The 18,882-nt window shown below is 37.6% G+C and overlaps 1 protein-coding gene across 12 annotated transcripts in view; it reads right to left on the minus strand.

Moving 5' to 3' along the window:
- Positions 1–18,882, minus strand: part of PTPN20 (protein tyrosine phosphatase non-receptor type 20) — a 149,148-nt gene that overhangs the window by 29,542 nt on the left and 100,724 nt on the right. For 11 of the 12 annotated variants that reach the window (XM_082718424.1, XM_082718425.1, XM_082718414.1 and 8 more), the window contains 3 exons: positions 17,422–17,637; positions 9,814–9,876; positions 6,754–8,941 (listed from right to left, as the gene is read on the minus strand). In XM_082718424.1, the coding sequence (XP_082574550.1) occupies positions 8,876–8,941; positions 9,814–9,876; positions 17,422–17,637 (345 nt within the window). In that variant the 3' untranslated portion in view covers positions 6,754–8,875. Of the gene's footprint in view, positions 1–6,753; positions 8,942–9,813; positions 9,877–17,421; positions 17,638–18,882 lie in introns of those variants that run through there. The other variant, XM_082718419.1, reaches the window with a different exon arrangement.

Here is an 18,882-nt window from a genome sequence, read left to right on the forward strand (position 1 = left end):
TGATCTTGATGAAATCCCAATAGTTCATTTTTTCCCTTGCTTCCCTTGCCTTTTGCGTTGTTCCTAGGAAGATGTTGCTGCGGCAGAGGTCGAAGAGGTTGCTGCCTGTGTTCTCCTCAAGGATTTTGATGGATTCCTTTCGCACGTTGAGGTCCTTCATCCATTTTGAGTCTATTTTTGTGTGTGGTGTAAGGAAATGGTCCAATTTCATTTTTCTACATGTGGCTGTCCAATTTTCCCAGCACCATTTATTGAAGAGGCTGTCTTTTTTCCATTGGACATTCTTTCCTGCTTTGTCGAAGATGAGTTGACCATAGATTTGAGGGTCTATGTCTGGGCTCTCTATTCTGTTCCATTGATCTATGTGTCTGTTTTTGTGCCAGTACCATGCTGTCTTGATGATGACAGCTTTGTAATAGAGCTTGAAGTCCGGAATTGTGATGCCACCAACGTTGGCTTTCTTTTTCAATATCCCTTTGGCTATTCGAGGTCTTTTCTGGTTCCATATAAATTTTAGCATTATTTGTTCCATTTCTTTGAAAAAGATGGATGGTACTTTGATAGGAATTGCTTTAAATGTGTAGATTGCTTTAGGTAGCATAGACATTTTCACAATATTTATTCTTCCAATCCAGGAGCATGGAACATTTTTCCATTTCTTTGTGTCTTCCTCAATTTCTTTCATGAGTACTTTATAGTTTTCTGAGTATAGATTCTGTGTCTCTTTGGTTAGGTTTATTCCTAGGTATCTTATGGTTTTGGATGCAATTGTAAATGGGATTGACTCCTTAATATCTCTTTCTTCTGTCTTGCTGTTGGTGTAGAGAAATGCAACTGATTTCTGTGCATTGATTTTATATCCTGACACTTTACTGAATTCCTGTATAAGTTCTAGCAGTTTTGGAGTGGAGTCTTTTGGGTTTTCCACATATAGTATCATATCATCTGCGAAGAGTGATAATTTGACTTCTTCTTTGCCGATTTGGATGCCTTTAATTTCCTTTTGTTGTCTGATTGCTGAGGCTAGGACCTCTAGTACTATGTTGAATAGCAGTGGTGATAATGGACATCTCTGCCGTGTTCCTGACCTTAGCGGAAAAGCTTTCAGTTTTTCTCCATTGAGAATGATATTTGCGGTGGGTTTTTCATAGATGGCTTTGATGATATTGAGGTATGTGCCCTCTATCCCTACACTTTGAAGAGTTTTGATCAGGAAGGGATGCTGTACTTTGTCAAATGCTTTTTCAGCATCTATTGAAAGTATCATATGGTTCTTGTTCTTTCTTTTATTGATGTGTTGTATTACATTGACTGATTTGCGGATGTTGAACCAACCTTGCAGCCCTGGAATAAATCCCACTTGGTCGTGGTGAATAATCTTTTTAATGTACTGTTGAATCCTATTGGCTAGTATTTTGTTGAGTATTTTCGCATCTGTGTTCATCAAGGATATCGGTCTATAGCTCTCTTTTTTGGTGGGATCCTTGTCTGGTTTTGGGATCAAGGTGATGCTGGCCTCATAAAATGAGTTTGGAAGTTTTCCTTCCATTTCTGTTTTTTGGAACAGTTTCAGGAGAATAGGAATTAGTTCTTCTTTAAATGTTTGGTAGAATTCCCCCGGGAAGCCATCTGGCCCTGGGCTTTTGTTTGTTTGGAGATTTTTAATGACTGTTTCAATCTCCTTACTGGTTATGGGTCTGTTCAGGCTTTCTACTTCTTCCTGGTTCAGTTGTGGTAGTTTATATGTTTCTAGGAATGCATCCATTTCTTCCAGATTGTCAAATTTATTGCCGTAGAGTTGCTCACAGTATGTTCTTATAATAGTTTGTATTTCTTTGGTGTTAGTTGTGATCTCTCCTCTTTCATTCATGATTTTATTTATTTGGGTCCTTTCTCTTTTCTTTTTGATAAGTCGGGCCAGGGGTTTATCAATTTTATTAATTCTTTCAAAGAACCAGCTCCTACTTTCGTTGATTTTTTCTATTGTTTTTTTGGTTTCTATTTCATTGATTTCTGCTCTGATCTTTATGATTTCTCTTCTCCTGCTGGGCTTAGGGTTTCTTTCTTGTTCTTTCTCCAGCTCCTTTAGGTGTAGGGTTAGGTTGTGTACCTGAGACCTTTCTTGTTTCTTGAGAAAGGCTTGTACCGCTATATATTTTCCTCTCAGGACTGCCTTTATTGTGTCCCACAGATTTTGAACTGTTGTATTTTCATTATCATTTGTTTCCATGATTTTTTTCAATTCTTCTTTAATTTCCCGGTTGACCCATTCATTCTTTAGAAGGATACTGTTTAGTCTCCATGCATTTGGGTTCTTTTCAAACTTCCTTTTGTGGTTGAGTTCTAGCTTTAGAGCATTGTGGTCTGAAAATATGCAGGGAATGATCCCAATCTTTTGATACCGGTTGAGTCCTGATTTAGGACCGAGGATGTGATCTATTCTGGAGAATGTTCCATGTGCACTAGAGAAGAATGTGTATTCTGTTGCTTTGGGATGAAATGTTCTGAATATATCTGTGATGTCCATCTGGTCCAGTGTGTCGTTTAAGGCCTTTATTTCCTTGCTGATCTTTTGCTTGGATGATCTGTCCATTTCAGTGAGGGGAGTGTTAAAGTCCCCTACTATTATTGTATTGTTGTTGATGTGTTTCTTTGATTTTGTTATTAATTGGTTTATATAGTTGGCTGCTCCCACGTTGGGGGCATAGATATTTAAAATTGTTAAATCTTCTTGTTGGACAGACCCTTTGAGTATGATATAGTGTCCTTCCTCATCTCTTATTATAGTCTTTGGCTTAAAATCTAATTGATCTGATATAAGGATTGCCACTCCTGCTTTCTTCTGATGTCCATTAGCATGGTAAATTCTTTTCCACCCCCTCACTTTAAATCTGGAGGTGTCTTCGGGCTTAAAATGAGTTTCTTGGAGGCAACATATAGATGGGTTTTGTTTTTTTATCCATTCTGATACCCTGTGTCTTTTGACAGGGGCATTTAGCCCATTAACATTCAGGGTAACTATTGAGAGATATGAATTTAGTGCCATTGTATTGCCTGTAAGGTGACTGTTATTGTATATGGTCTCTGTTCCTTTCTGATCTACCACTTGTAGGCTATCTCTTTGCTTAGAGGACCCCTTTCAATATTTCCTGTAGAGCTGGTTTGGTATTTGCAAATTCTTTCAGTTGTTGTTTGTCCTGGAAGCTTTTAATCTCTCCTTCTATTTTCAATGATAGCCTAGCTGGATATAGTATTCTGGGCTGCATGTTTTTCTCGTTTAGTGCTCTAAAAATATCATGCCAGCTCTTTCTGGCCTGCCAGGTCTCTGTGGATAAGTCAGCTGCCAATCTAATATTTTTACCATTGTATGTTACAGACTTCTTTTCCCGGGATGCTTTCAGGATTTTCTCTTTGTCACTGAGACTTGTAAATTTTACTATTAGGTGACGGGGTGTGGGCCTATTCTTATTGATTTTGAGGGGCGTTCTCTGAACCTCCTGAATTTTGATGCTCGTTCCCTTTGCCATATTGGGGAAATTCTCCCCAATAATTCTCTCCAGTATACCTTCTGCTCCCCTCTCTCTTTCTTCTTCTTCTGGAATCCCAATTATTCTAATGTTGTTTCGTCTTATGGTGTCACTTAATTCTCGAATTCTCCCCTCGTGGTCCAGTAGCTGTTTGTCCCTCTTTTGCTCAGCTTCTTTATTCTCTGTCATTTGGTCTTCTATATCACTAATTCTTTCTTCTGCCTCATTTATCCTAGCAGTGAGAGCCTCCATTTTTTATTGCACCTCATTAATAGCTTTTTTGATTTCAACTTGGTTAGATTTTAGTTCTTTTATTTCTCCAGAAAGGGCTTTTATATCTCTCGAGAGGGTTTCTCTAATATCTTCCATGCCTTTTTCGAGCCCGGCTAGAACCTTGAGAATTGTCATTCTGAACTCTAGATCTGACATATTACCGATGTCTGTATTGATTAGGTCCCTAGCCTTCGGTACTGCCTCTTGTTCTTTTTTTTGCGTTGAATTTTTACGTCTTGTCATTTTGGCCAGATAAGAGTAAATGAAGGGGCAAGTAAAATACTAAAAGGGTGGCAACAACCCCAGAAAAATATGCTTTAACTAAATTAGAAGAGATCCAAAATCGTGAGTGGGGAGAAAGGGGATAAAAAGAGGTTCAAAAAGAAAGAAAGAAAAAAAAAGAAAAGAAAAAAAATTTTTTTTAAAAAAAGAAAACACCTGAGAAAAATGTAAAAAAGAAAAAATATATATATTAGATAAACTAGTAAAAAATCATTAAAAAAGAAAAAGGTAACAGTTAAAAAAAAAAAAATTTTACCCGAAGGCGAGAAGAAAAAGAAAAAAAAAAAAATGAAAAAGAAAAAATTAAATTAACTGCAAGACTAAAAAAAAAAAATCACAGGAAAAAAGCCATGAGTTCCGTGCTTGGCTTTCTCCTCCTCTGGAATTCTGCTGCTCTCCTTGGTATTGAAACCGCACTCCTTGGTAGGTGAACTTGGTCTCGGCTGGATTTCTTGTTGATCTTCTGGGGGAGGGGCCTGTTGTAGTGATTCTCAAGTGTCTTTGCCCCAGGTGGAATTACACCTCCCTTACCCGGGGCCGGGGTGAGTAATCCGCTCGGGTTTGCTTTCAGGAGCTTTTGTTCCCTGAGCGCTTTCCGTAGAGTTCCGGAGGACGGGAACACAAATGGCGGCCTCCTGGTCTCCGGCCCGGAGGAGCCGAGAGCCCAGGGCCCCACTCCTCAGTGCGCCCTCAGAGAACAGCGCCCAGTTATTCCCGTCTGCCTGACCTCCGGCCGCGCTCCGAGCTCACCGAGCCTGCGATCGGTTCAAGGTAACACCGAGCTGTGAGCTTACTGTCGGCTCTGTTTCTGTAGCCGGCTTTCCCGTTCCAATACCCGCAAGCTCTGCGACACTCAGACACCCCCGATCCTCCTGTGACCCTGCGGGACCTGAGGCCACGCTGACCCCGCGTGGGCTTTGCCCCGGTTTAGCCTCTGGAGCGATGTCCCTCAGTGGAACAGACTTTTAAAAGTCCTGATTTTGTGCGCGGTTGCTCAGCCGCTTGCCGGGAGCCGGCCCCTCCCCCCGGGGTCTATCTTCCCGTCGCTTTGGATTCACTTCTCCGCCGGTCCTACCTTTCAGAAAGCGGTTGTTTTTCTGTTTCCAGAATTGCTGTTCTTCTTCTCTTCGGTCTGCCGATGGATTTTCAGGTGTTTGCAATCTTTAGATAAGCTATCTATCTGATCTCCGGCTAGCTGAAGCAGTCTCAGCTTGCTACTTCTCCGCCATCTTGACTCCTCCCCCCCTAAAAATGTTTTATTTAAATTCACCTTAGTTAACCTCTTCTTTTTCAAAAATATCTTGGTTCTTTTCATGTATTTACTGTACATTTAGAATGCGAGCATCAGTGGGTCAAGTTTTTGGTAAGTTAAATCTTAAGTATTTTTTTAATCTATAAAATCTTAAGTATTTTATAGATTTTTACATCTCCCTGTTGCTCAGAGGCATTTTTCCTATTGAAGATACAGATTTTTCTAATACTATATTTTAATTGCATCTATTTTTTCTATGTGGACAAATATACAGACAAAATATCATGTTGTTCTAACTTTCCAATATATTTATACCAGTTATTTCCTTTTGTAGTCTTTCTGCATTGCCTAGATAACTCTAGAGCAAGGCTATAGTGTTAGCAGGAATTACTGTTTTGCTAATGGGAAGGCTCTAAGTTTTCACTTCCCAATATGATGTTGCTATTAAAAGTTTATAAAAATTGTTCTTTGTCATGTTCAGGTTTCATATATGATAGTTACATTAGGTATGTTTTAAGGTTCCTTGTAATTCAAATTGTTTCATGATGAAGTCCTTACTTCCTATTTTTTGATTATAGCTGTAGACAAAGGGGGTACTCCATGGAGTGGTCCTTCACCCCCACTGAGTGCCACTGACCTACTTAATGAATTCACTCCCTAATGAATACTTTCCAAATCTTCTGCATCAAGACAACATATAAAAAAAACTAAATCTTGGGTAAAGGAGATGTGGTATATATATATGATGGAATACTATGCAGCCATCAAAAGAAATGAAATCTTGCCATTTGCGACGATGTGGATGGAACTAGAGGGTATTATGCTGAGCAAAATAAGTCAATAAGAGAAAGACAATTATCATATGCTGTCCCTGATATGAGGAATTTGAGAGGCAACGTGGGGGAGTTGGGGGGGTAGGAAAGGAATAAATGAAACAAGATGGGATCAGGAGGGAGACAAAAAATAAGAGACTCTTAATCTCACAAAACAAACTGAGGGTTGCTTGGGGGAGGGGGTTAGGGAGAGGGTGGTTGGGTTATGGACATTGGGGAAGGTATGTGCTATGCTGAGTGCTGTGAAATATGTAAATCTGGCAATTCACAGACCTGTACCCCTGAGGCTAATAATACATTATATGTAGATTAAAAAAATTTTTGAATTAAAAAAAAAAAAAGAAAAGTAAATCTTCCCAGGGATTAAGAAAAAGTAAGTAGGAAATGAAACTGTTTTGTTTTAGGGTTACTTAGGCATTTTCATTTAAGATTTTTCAATAAAAATAAATCACTTTGAGTAGTAAATGTAAAGGTAATTGAAAATTCAATAATGTTCTAGATAGATTCAGGGTAAAAAGCCCAAGAAAAAATAAATTACCAAGACTTCTATGAGAATAAAACCTACAATGTTTATTTGTGAAAAGCTTTGGTCCAACATGTAAGTCCATCAAGCACAATGCCACTTTAAATATATGTATTTAAAGTTGAACATTATTAAATGCATATATGTATGCTTTTATCTAAATGATTTAAACTTTCCTCTAAATAAGCTTTCATATACTTACAAAGGTGTCAGTGGGAGTTTCATATTCATATCCTCGGCTAAGAATGATTTTTTTTGTTGGTAGGAAACTTAGTATTTCAATTAGTCAAAAGTTTTCAATTTGGAATTCACTTTGCAAAAGTGAAATAAAACAAGTACAATAAGTATTTCTATATTGACTTATTTAATTTCTTTGAAAAACTAAAAATTAGTACAGCTATAAAAATAGAGGGCACACATTAAAGAAGAAATATGTTTACCATCAAAATTGTGGCATTTTTCTTTACAAGAACATTTCAAGGCCTAGATAATAAAAATACTTCAGGCAATACATAGTAAGTCTTTTCATTTAAGTAACAGCATAGAACTTTCTCATGAATACTGTTGTACATCATATCTATTATTTTACAATAACAGAGAGAAAATAAAATTTGGGATACAAATATTAAGGGCAAATCATCAAAATGAAATTAATGTTTAGCACAGACTATTATTTATATGAATAATGTAAATAGGTAGAATCATCAATTTGATTTAATATAAAATACATTTCTGGAATATAATTATTTCTAAAATGAAAATTATCAAATTTAATTCAACAAATTCAAATATTCATTCAGCCAAGGGAATAAAATAAGCCTCTTATAAATTCAAGATTTACATTAATATTAGAAATTTTCTCAATATAATACATAGAATATTCTGATCTCCACTGAATTACACTGTACAAAGACATGTAGCCATTGCTAAATAGCTTATCATCAGGTATAACTGGTCACTAAAATTCCTTGACCAAAATATCACTGTAATCGTATGAGGCAAAGTCATATAATAAGATGGATATAATAATGGCCACATCTTTTCAAAAAGAGAATATGGAAGTTTTCCTTTCACAACTATGAATTTGGTTTTCCAAAGCCTAGTTCCCAAAGCCAACTTTTAAATGTTACAGCAGAGGTGGGGCAGTAATGGAAAGAAATGATTTAATGGAACTCTGAAGAAAAAAATGACTATCATAAGATCTTAGTTTGAGAAATATATCTGGCGTAAGAGATACATAGCCTTATGTAATAATGCTTATATCAAAGTTTATTGGTTAGCTAAAGGGCAAAGACTAAGAGGCAAGTAAAATATAATATGTGCTTTTAACAAAGCAGACTGAGTAATATGTTAAGTGTTAGGGTGGGATAGGAAAGAGCTCAAGCCGGACAAAAATCTCCTCTTGGACTTTCTATATAAACATCTATTTTAGTTTTGGACCATTCACTAGTGTGCTCATGTGATGGAGCAGGGGAACTCTGCCCACCCATGAAATACTTCCCAAACCAACAGGTCCCTGTGCAGCTGCTCTAGAAAGGCAGCTTGACCTCTGAGGTCTCTGGGCCCCCCCGAGAGTGTGGAACTATGAGAAAATGGAATCCAATTTGTATGGAAGTTTAAGTCATCCTAATTAGTGAACTGAGTTATTCAAATAACAGACTCTAGCTAAACAAATACAGACTCTAGCTAAACAAACAAACAAACAAACAAACAAAACATGGGTTAAGTAACTGTCCTGAAAAGGCCTCTAAGAGCTCATGATGTGATCTTGCATTTACTGGCCCTGTATTCTCCAGAATAAGGTAAGGGCTTTATAAGGTTCTGGAAATCCTCAGCTCCCTTTAGCTGCCTATGCAAATGAAATCTTAATGAGTACAGTTTAAGTCCATTACTAGGCTCTCTCCCGTCAACCAAATAAGCTGCAGTTGTTTCATGCAACTTTTGTTTCACGGGAAAATGTGGGAGTATATTTTGATATTATCTAAGTAAGATTAATGGATAAACACTGTTCACCCCAAACCAAATGATGCTGCCTTCAGGGAGTTGTCAGAGAGAAAGTCAAATGATACAACAAGAAAGCACATGGTACCCGTAAGCAAAGCCTGTCGGCACAGCCAGAAGTGTTCTTTGTGAGAAGACTCCAAGCCACTTGATAATTTGAAATGTGAGGCAACAGAAGTCTTTCTTAATCTAAAGTCAGAAGCTTCTGAAGAACTTCAAGCACAACTTTATAACAAAAGAAATACTGCTCCTATATACATACATATGAAAAATAACAGGATGGTAAGTAGCTGAATACCACTATCCACTTACAGAAAACATACTTGTAATTTCAACCATAAAGGAAGGTTCCTAAAAAGTGCAAACATTTAGCTAGGAACTTCTTTATGAAAATATGTTATTTTTTTAAATACCAGGAAGAAAATTTATCATAAAACAGTGCTCGGTCTAGAACTGGTTAACTCAAGGCTTAACTGAACAGAGTGGAAACTTACCCTCAACCTCCATTTCCTTATATCTCCCTGGATACATCACGTTTAAGCTTTTTTTTTTCTTTAGGTGTAGCCTCAGGTCTCTCGGGCAAACCAACTTCAAATAAAATGCTTCCTATCATTTAACACTGGCCTAAGAACAGGTCAACTTAAAGATTTAGGGGTTGCTGCTTTTCATTACCCATACTCTCTTGATTCCCCCTCCCAAATGATTAATAACTAATCTATAACATCAATGCTATCCCTTTATGACGTGCCAATGACTTTGATAATTTAGTGGCAAGTAAATATCCCAAAACTGTCATCCAGAAACCTATGAATAATTTTAGATATGTTACTTAAATAACACGGCATCATGGATGGACAAGGCATGTGTTTGGGCATCAGGACACCAGTTTCCTGCCTGGCTCCTCCACGTGCTATATGAACAGAACCTCACAGAACAGACTTCATTATTCTGAAGGTGAAGTACTTCATCGATAATAACAGAGAAAAATTCATGTCTACCCCAAACAGTGAGAATTCAGTAACATCAAGTAGGTAAAAGAGATTTACAAATTGTAACATGCTATACATGTTAATCTTTATGTTCATTATTCTTTTTATTAGAATTTATGTAGTGAGAGCTTACCTTTGTTTGAATCATGCCGTAACGCTGTTCTCTCATTTGGGTCACTATATTCTTGATGTTGAACTGCAACAGGATGACAGTGATTTTGTATTATTCACATGGGGAAAAACACAAACCCACAGACTGCCAGATGAGTACTCCATAATTCTTCCCAGTTAAAGAGATGTCAAAATTTAACCAGAAAGTTCTCATTTTCAGCTATAAGAAAACATACTATATTTAACCTAGTCTAATGGATAAGGAAGACTTTAGGTTAAAGGGGTTTCCAGGAAAAAGCAGGAAGCAATCATTTACAATAAGAAATGCTCTCCAAAAGAAATAACAACAAATTTGCCCATATCCACTTTTCTGTTCTCCAAAGGGAAAACTTAAAGCAGCACTGTGATTCTGGAAAAGTCTGAAGCACAGGATACTTTTTCTGGCCATATAGTAACACAGCTGTTTCTCATCTAAAGAGCCTTCTTGGCTCAAATGGAGACCCTGAGCAACAGTTGGTCTGATACCAGAGTCTGCAACCTGTGCATGGAGACCAGCATACCCAATGTGGTTGCTGAGCTGATGTGGGTCTGCAAGGGACTGTTGTTATTCCACAATAAGATGAGCCCAGAAACTGGTAGTTAAGTGTTTAGAAACTCTTCTGGCCATCTGACAGCAGCATCAAGGAGCATCACCAGCAGAACAGGTTACAGACCAGCTCAAGTGCTGCTAAAGTTGCCTGGAGAGTCAAGCAGTGCAAGCTGAGGACCAGTCATATTCAGCAAGACCACATCAAAACATGAAATTTTAAGGTTTGCTAACTATAACCCCCAAATAGGTGAAAATCAAAGAAAATATAACCATTCCTTTATAACTTTTGGTTTATATAATAATTTAAAATTTTAATTGAGCCATTAAATTTTTATACTAGAATTATAGATATACAGTAAGTTAGGAAAAAAAGGTACATGGAGATCCTATGTGCCCTTCACCCAATCTTCCCCAATTATGCCATCCTATATACATATAGTATAATAGCAAAACCCAGAAACTGACATTAGTATGATCCACGGAGCCTATTCAGGTTTTGCCATTTTTTCAGGCAATCATTTGTGAGATTGTGTGATGCGCTTGTGTATTTTTGTGCAATATTATCCCAAGTGAAGGCTCCGGTAACAGCAACCACAATCAAGATGCAAAACTGTTCCACCACAGGACTTCCTCCTGTTATCCATTAGAACTGCTCATCCAACTCAGTTCCTAACCCTTGACAACCAGTCATCTGTTCTCCATATTGACTGTTTTGTTACTTCAACAAGATTATATGAATGGAATCACATAATTTCTAAGTTTTTGAGACGTTTTTTCATTTAGTATGATTGCTTTGAAATATATCCAAATTATGCATATCAATAGTTCACTCCTTTTTATTGCTTAGTAGTATTGGATGGTATGGATATATACTGGTTTGTTGAATCATCAGCTTGTGGAAGGACATCTAGGTCAATTCCAGTTTGGGGCTATTATGAACAGATCTACCATGAACATTTACATACAGGTTTTTGTGTGAAGGTAGGTTTTCATTTCTCTGGGACAAACACCCAAGAGTGCTATTGCTGGAGTTATATGGTAAATTTAGTTTAGTTTCGTTTTTGTTTGTTTTAAAGAAATTGCAGGGGCACCTGAGTGGCTAAGTTAGTCAAGAAAGTGGCTCTTTATTTTGGCTTAGGTCATGATCCCAGGGTCATGAAACCAAGGCCTGTGTTGAGGACTGCAATGAATGTGGAGCCTGCTTAATATTCTCTCTCTCCCTCTGCCCCTCTCCCCCACACTGCTTTCTCTCAAAGAAAAGGAAAGGAAAGAAAAGAAAGGAAAGGAAAAGAAAATTGTAAAACTATTTTATACCATTTTATATTCCCACAAGCAACAAATGGTTAATCTCATTTCTTCAACTCGTTTCTTCAACCAGCCCTTGGTGGTGTCATTTTTTATATTTGTCTTTCTGATAGATGTCTAGTGATACTTCATCATAGTTTTAATTTCATTTCCCTAAAAGCTAGTGAAGCTGAACATCTTTTAAATGTGGTAATTTGTCATCTTTTTATCCTCTTTGGTGAAATGTCTGTTCATATCTTTTACCAATTTTCTAATTGGCTCCTTTTTTGGTTTCTGTTCTTTACTACTGAGTTTTGAGGATGCTTTCTAAATTCTAAATGTAAAATCTTTGTTGGATATGTTATTTGCAGTTTCCCCAAATCCGTAGCTTGTCTTTTCATTCTCTTCATGGGGTCTTTTACAAACAACTTGTTTTTTGTTGTTGTTGTTGTTTATATATATGTAGTTTATTGTGTTCTGTATATAATTTTACACACACCAAACTTATTGAATTCTCTATCATGTGTTAAAATTTTCCAATAAATTATCTTGAGTTTCCCCAGTAATCAACAATGTTTACAAGTAAAAATAATATTACTTTTTCCCCATTTTTAGTGTTCTTATTTTATTCTCCAGTTCAATTATGTTAGCTGATAAATCCAGAACAATATTAAATAATAAGAGAGATAGCTAAAACAAAAAGACAGAGACATTGAAAATGAAGGGGTAGAAGATATGATGAATATATGCTGACAAAAAAGGAAGAATGTCTAATCATATTAACATCAGAAAAAAATGGAATATAAGACAACACGAATGTTACAAGGAATAAAAAAGTTCATACATAATGGTATAACAATTATGAACTTTTATTCACCTAACTACCTAACATTAATATATAGAAAAGAAAGCATACTTTAAAAAAATGGAAGCCACAACCAAATGGGGTTTGTTTAATAAATATAATCTGTTAATAAATTCAAAGTTCAGAAGACTATATTTCCTGTTGATGCTGGAAGGGTATTTGACAAACAACTTGTTTTAATTTGCTTTCCCCCTAATATTAGTAATGGCAAGCATGTTCGCTCTCACCACATGTATTATTCAATCTAATACTTAAAGTTCTAGGTAGTTTAACAAGGCCAGAAAAAGAAACAAGAGGCATGCAGGTTGGAAAGGAAGATAAAAAGCTGTCCCTATCTGTAACTAGAATGATGGTCTATGTAGAAAATCCCAAGGAATCTAAAAACAGAACAAAACAGAACCCCCCCAAAACCCTCTTAGATTTAGTGAGTTCAATGAAATCACAGCACAGAAGATCAGCAAAAACACACAAAAACAATCACATTTCTACATACTAACAATGCACATGTGGAAGCTGATAGTAAAAAACACAATCCATTTATAAGTGCTCCAAAGAGGAAATCTAAAAAAACACATATAAGATCTAAATGCTGAAAATGAGAAAATGCTGATGAAAGAAATTAAAGAAGACCTAAATAAATGAAAAGACATGCCATGTTAATGGACTGGAGGATTCAACATAGCAAAGATGTCATGATGTTCTCCCCAAACTGATCTACAGCTTTAAAGAAATTCCTACCAAATCCCTGCAAGCTTTTTTTGTAGATGTAGACAAGCTAATTCTAAAACTTATGTGGGAAAGCACAAACTCTGTAAGAGTTAAAACAATTTTGAAAAAGAATAAAGGAATCACTCTTCCTGATGTTAAAACTTACTATATAGATACAGGAATCTATAGAGTAGTATTGGTAGAAGGATAAGACACACAGATCAATGGAACAGAATATACAACCAGAAAATGGCCCACACAAACATGCCCAGTGATTTTTGATGAAGGTGCAAAACAATCTGGTAGAGAGGAAGAACAGCTTGTTCAACAAATGGTGTTAGAAAATTAGACATAATTAGGCAAAAAGGCAAACATAGGCAAAAAAATTTTTAAAAAATAAAGAAAGGAAAAGTAAACCTTACCTTAAACCTCATACCTTATACAAAAATTAACTGAAAATGGATTATGGACTTAAATGTTAAACATAAAACACAGAACGATGAGAAAACAATATAGCAAAAGTTATTTGGGACCTAGGCTAGGTAAGGAGTTCTTAGACTCGAAACCAAAAGTCTGATCCATATGAGGAAATATAACAAAGTGAAATCTCACTGAATTTAAAAACTGTTACTGAAAGCCTATTTTTAAATTTATAATTGAAGATTAGACAATTTATGGAAATGAATTTATATTATTCTTTTTTAATCTTAATTTAAGGATGGTAAAACAAGTTTCACTGCACTGCCTTATCTAGAAAAACACAGCTTTCTGGATGCAGCTACAGTAGTTAACCAAATGATGATAATGGAGGTAAATGCAAAGATATGAAGGCAGAAAGAGTTCACGTTCATTTTACTTGGAACTATAATTCCTTATGTTGAATCTTATAGCCATTATTGACTGTGAATGCTTAAACCACACCTGTCTTAATTGCAATGATGTACTGGCTAACAAAGCAAACAAACTATTAAAATGTATTTTTCATTGTCAAAAAAAAGAAATAAGTTCAAAAGTTCCTTTTGAACACATGTCTTTTTGTTCAAAGACAAAAGAATTATTTAAAAGAATATTACATTTAAAAAACAGAAGCTAAAAAATAAAAAATTAAAAAAAATTAAAAAAAAAACAGAAGCTAATGTTCATTATTTTTCACTTGTAACATTAATGTTCTGCAGACTCACAAAATAGCTCTTAGAATTGCTAAGATTACAAACCCATACACAATTACCAGGACAATGAAGAATGGCTATTGAAGATGTCTTGGGAATTTGGGGTAAATATGTGGCAAAAAGGACAGCTAAAGTACCATCTTCTTTTCTTTTCTTTTTCTCCCCCACACTGCACAGGCAGGCCCCTTCAGTGCTCACAGCCCACCTATGACGAGGTCAGGCAATGGTTCAGGGCTGTGTACTCCTCTGGCAGGTGCACAAGGAGAGACCCACAGAAAGTACCATTTTCTAATGACATGACAGCTTGACAAAGTCAGGGATGGGCTAAGGGTATGTATTGGTACCAACTTATGAAGCAAATGCAAGTATCAAGGTGTTTGGCACTGCAGCTTAATGGACACCGAGATGTGGCTAACGGTGATTCTTTCAGCATGCGTGTTATTTGAACATGAAGTGTTAAGAAGGAAGAATTCTTCCTTTTTTCCGTTGGATTATTGACAAACAACTAGCTCTAAACTGTGCAGAAATGCAAAGTATAACACTGTAACCTGATGTGATTTGGAGCTTGAGCTTTGTGTAGAATTATATTCTGGTCGCAGAGCTGCAAAGGTAAGAAAGCCGTATGAGGTATTACACAGATCAGGGAACTGGTGCCCAGAGATAAATCACACTGCTTCATCAAGAGACTCTTACTACGAAGAACAGAAACAAAAACAAACAAAAATACAAACCCTGCTGGGTAAACTGGACAGGGTGCACAGTGGTGTTGCAAGAATTTTTCATTATGAAAAGGCTAATGTACTATTCACTTCATTATGTGATAATACAATAACTAAGACTGTTGGAGGAGAAAGGTCGATCAAGAATGTTCCAACTACAGAGCAATCTCAGTGTTTCTGCAAGGCAAGAGCCCGTTTGCTCCCAACATTTTATGGATTATTAAGCAGGTGTGATTAAAAATGCAAATGGTTATAGAAGTACAATTTAAAAAGAAATAAATGGTTACATATCCTCAGCTTTTCATATCCTTTGGAGTTATAATTGATCAAGGCATCTTACGACATTACAGGTCACAACTGTGCAGCCTCACACAGCTCGTACGCAGCTTGCTGCATGTATGACATGGCATGAGAGTTCCACAACACACAAACTGGTCTATCCCCTGTTCACTAAGACCAGTCCCCCTCACTGGTTATGCTCTTGGATGTCACAGCAATACAGCCAACTGCTTTGAAGTTTCTAAATGCTTACTCTCAATTTCTAGGAAAGTCTGGACAAAATTTCTGAAAAGAGTAGAAAGGGGCATCAGTAAGAACATTTGACGGTTCAAGGTTCTGTGGAAAGCCAATAAGGAAACAATGGATGCATTTTCTATTTTTGAATTACTCTGTCAAATTGCAAAATGTATCATTATTTTATGTATCACTAAGAAAAACACTGTCAATTAAACCTGACTCATTATAAAACACATTCTGAGTTTAAAGATAAAATGTGGGAGAAAACAGTGCTCCTTAGGATCATGAAGTATAATATGTACAGGTTTTACAGTTTCTACAAGGAAAATAAAATAAGGACAACCATAAACCAATTATTTAAGAAATTATAATGGGAAATATATAAAAGAAAATCATACTAACAAATTTCTGCTAAAAGGATCAAACAACATTAGTTATGAGAATGGGTAATATCAGAATTATACTACTTAAATTTTCAGCACTTTTTTAGCACATTGGTCTTTTTTTGGTTGGGAGAGAGTGGAGAGGACTGTCTACTTTATATTCATTCTCTGAGTTTGCTTTGAAAAACCATTCCTCTCTCACTCTCAGCCTTACAGTCTGGAGTAGTCCTGACCGGCCCAAACAGACCAGCATCTCCCACAGCGGTTAAGTCAGGCAAGGGGCTAAAACTCGGAAGCAGCTGAAATGCTGGGAGATACTGGCTCAAGTTTCTGACAAAAAGAAATTTCCTCTGTCCTCCAAGGAGTTACGGGGAAAGGCCATTTTCCCACCCTCCGGAATAATATGGCCTGAGGATGGTGAGTTCTGGAACCAAAACAGCCATTCTGCTGCCAAGGGAGAGAGCCTCCCACAGTCAGGGTTTAACTAGGTAGTGAAGGCCCTGATGGAACTGAGATTTAGTTTTTGTGACGATAATCTAACTGCAGAATTTGTCTGGCAAGACAAATGCCTACTAGCCCGCTTTGTCATGCCAGAGGTATGGTTGTTTTCCATTCCTTGTGGTCCTGGTGGTAAGAGCCACTCCCCGCCTCCCACCCCGGGGCCTGCTAGTAAACAGGCCCTTTGCACTTCCACAGTGCGGGAAAAACAGCTCAGTGAGTCAGCCTTTCTGGCCACAAATCTCAGGTCACGTTCCCTAAGCAGTTTAATCAACAGTAGAGGTAACAGGATAATTAATATGTGTCTAATTCTTGGGTCTATCTCTCAGTTGGTTCCAAATTCGGAAGGAAAGCAAAGAATTGTTAATGATGAACTCAAACCCAAAAATATTATCCTTATTTTACGTAAGAGAAAACTGGGTTTCCAAGAGGATGAGCAATGTGATCAATATCACCAAAATCTAAAGTATGAAGCAAAATTGGCAGTCCAAGCTAGGGATCTCTCATTAAAACCCTAAAGTCCACATTTTTTCCAGTGTGCTCATGTGCATGCATTTCTGTTCATTAGGAACAGGCATATACTTCATCAACGTTCTTTAACAAGATTTAAAAACCTTAGGTGTGGGAAGAGGGGAGGAAAGGGAAGTTAAGTCACATTCACTGTGCCTCTACTGTGCCTCTACACTGTCCCATGTCCTCTGTGTGCTTTCTGTACTGTCATCATCATAGCCACCTCCGGGAACCTGCAGCACCAAATTGAGAAGCAGGTCCCCAAAGTTCACAGGTTTTCTCTTTACCGAGTTCTCCTGAAGGCCCAATCTGTCTCTAGGTACTAGAAGGCTGTTACAAGCAGAATGTTTACTAACAGCATCAGTTATCTGTTTAATTCACACACTTACTGGAAAGCTCTTTTCAATGGCACAGAACACAACATCCACACAGAGGAACACCCCCGTCCGGCCCACGCCAGCACTGCAGTGAACAACGATAGGTCCTGTAAGGTGGCTCTTCCTCACATAACGCACGTACTTTATGAAGCCATCTACCGAGGCAGGAGTGCCATGGTCTGGCCAGCTGGTGAACTGCAAGTGTTTTACAAAGTGACTACTTCCTGTCTGTGGAGAGAGAAGGGGAGGGAGAAAAGGGGACAGAGAAGAAGGGACGGAGGGAGGAGGAAGGAGAAGAGAGATTTATCAACTTCTTATATTAAAGATCTAAATTGAAGTTTTAATATACTACTACTACTAACACCACCGCTACTACTACTAAAGGCTCTGTGGTCATACAATAATGAAAATCACACTATGAAGAGGCAGCACGATTTAAGCACTCGCGATGTGTGCGGGGTATGCTAGAGACTTCACATGCATTCTTTCATTTAATCCTCATGCCAACTCTGGGAGGTAGGTACTGTTTCCTCCCCATTTTACAGATGAAAAAGTAAGGATTAGGGTGATTGGGAGATACATGTTAGGTCAGAAAGCTCACATGTTTAGAGCTGGGACTATACTGCAGGCCTCCTGAATTCAAATCTACCATCTTTGTTCTGGACCATGGTACTGCCGAAAAACCAAGAACCTAAGAAACTCAGAGTGAAAGATGGGCTAACACATTAATAAAAGTGTTCTATCTTAGCTTAAATATTATGATATTAAATTTAAAGGTAGGTGCTGCCAAGTTGCTTGACTGGCAGGGCCCTAACCTCTTCTGCTGATGAGGACAGGGTACGTGATGACCAAGTGAGCGGACTGAGCCCCCACTTTTGTGCTGAGACCTCTAGAAACACAGTCATGAAACTCCTCAGAGTTGACAGATAAAGGACTTTGAGTTTACCCATCATCCCTTCCAAAGTGGGAGCCTTTCGCAGTGTGAAGCCCTCATTTTACTTTACTGGGAACCCTTGTGGGAAAACTCAGGATGGGCCTCTTGCTCCTCCCCTACTTCTCCCTAATGCACACATTTTTCCTGAGTTCCAAACAGAAATAAGTTTTCCTAAGTCCCAAATAGAAAACTCAAGTTTGACACACTGGTACATGAAATTGAATGATGCCAACACCCCTTGCAAAGCTTGTGAAGGCACCAAGTTGAGGACAGCTCTAAACCCTACCATGCGTGTTTCAGGGCTTAAATCTCTTTTGCCACTGGTGACCACTAAGAATGTGCATAAAGGTAGTCCTCACCACTTTCCTGACCGAATACCATTCAGACAGAAATCCTGATGCAGACTCTTCAAACATGAACCCCATGGTTCTGAAGCCTGTGGGCTTCAGACCAAAGGCCACCAACCCCTTGCCAAGTCTCCACAGATGGACCCTAGCTTTTTCGTCCTTGCAAACAGATCATTCCTCTGTGCCTCCCAC

Source organism: Mustela nivalis (genome assembly GCF_964662115.1).
Source record: "Mustela nivalis genome assembly, chromosome: 2".
Lineage (NCBI taxonomy): Eukaryota > Metazoa > Chordata > Mammalia > Carnivora > Mustelidae > Mustela > Mustela nivalis.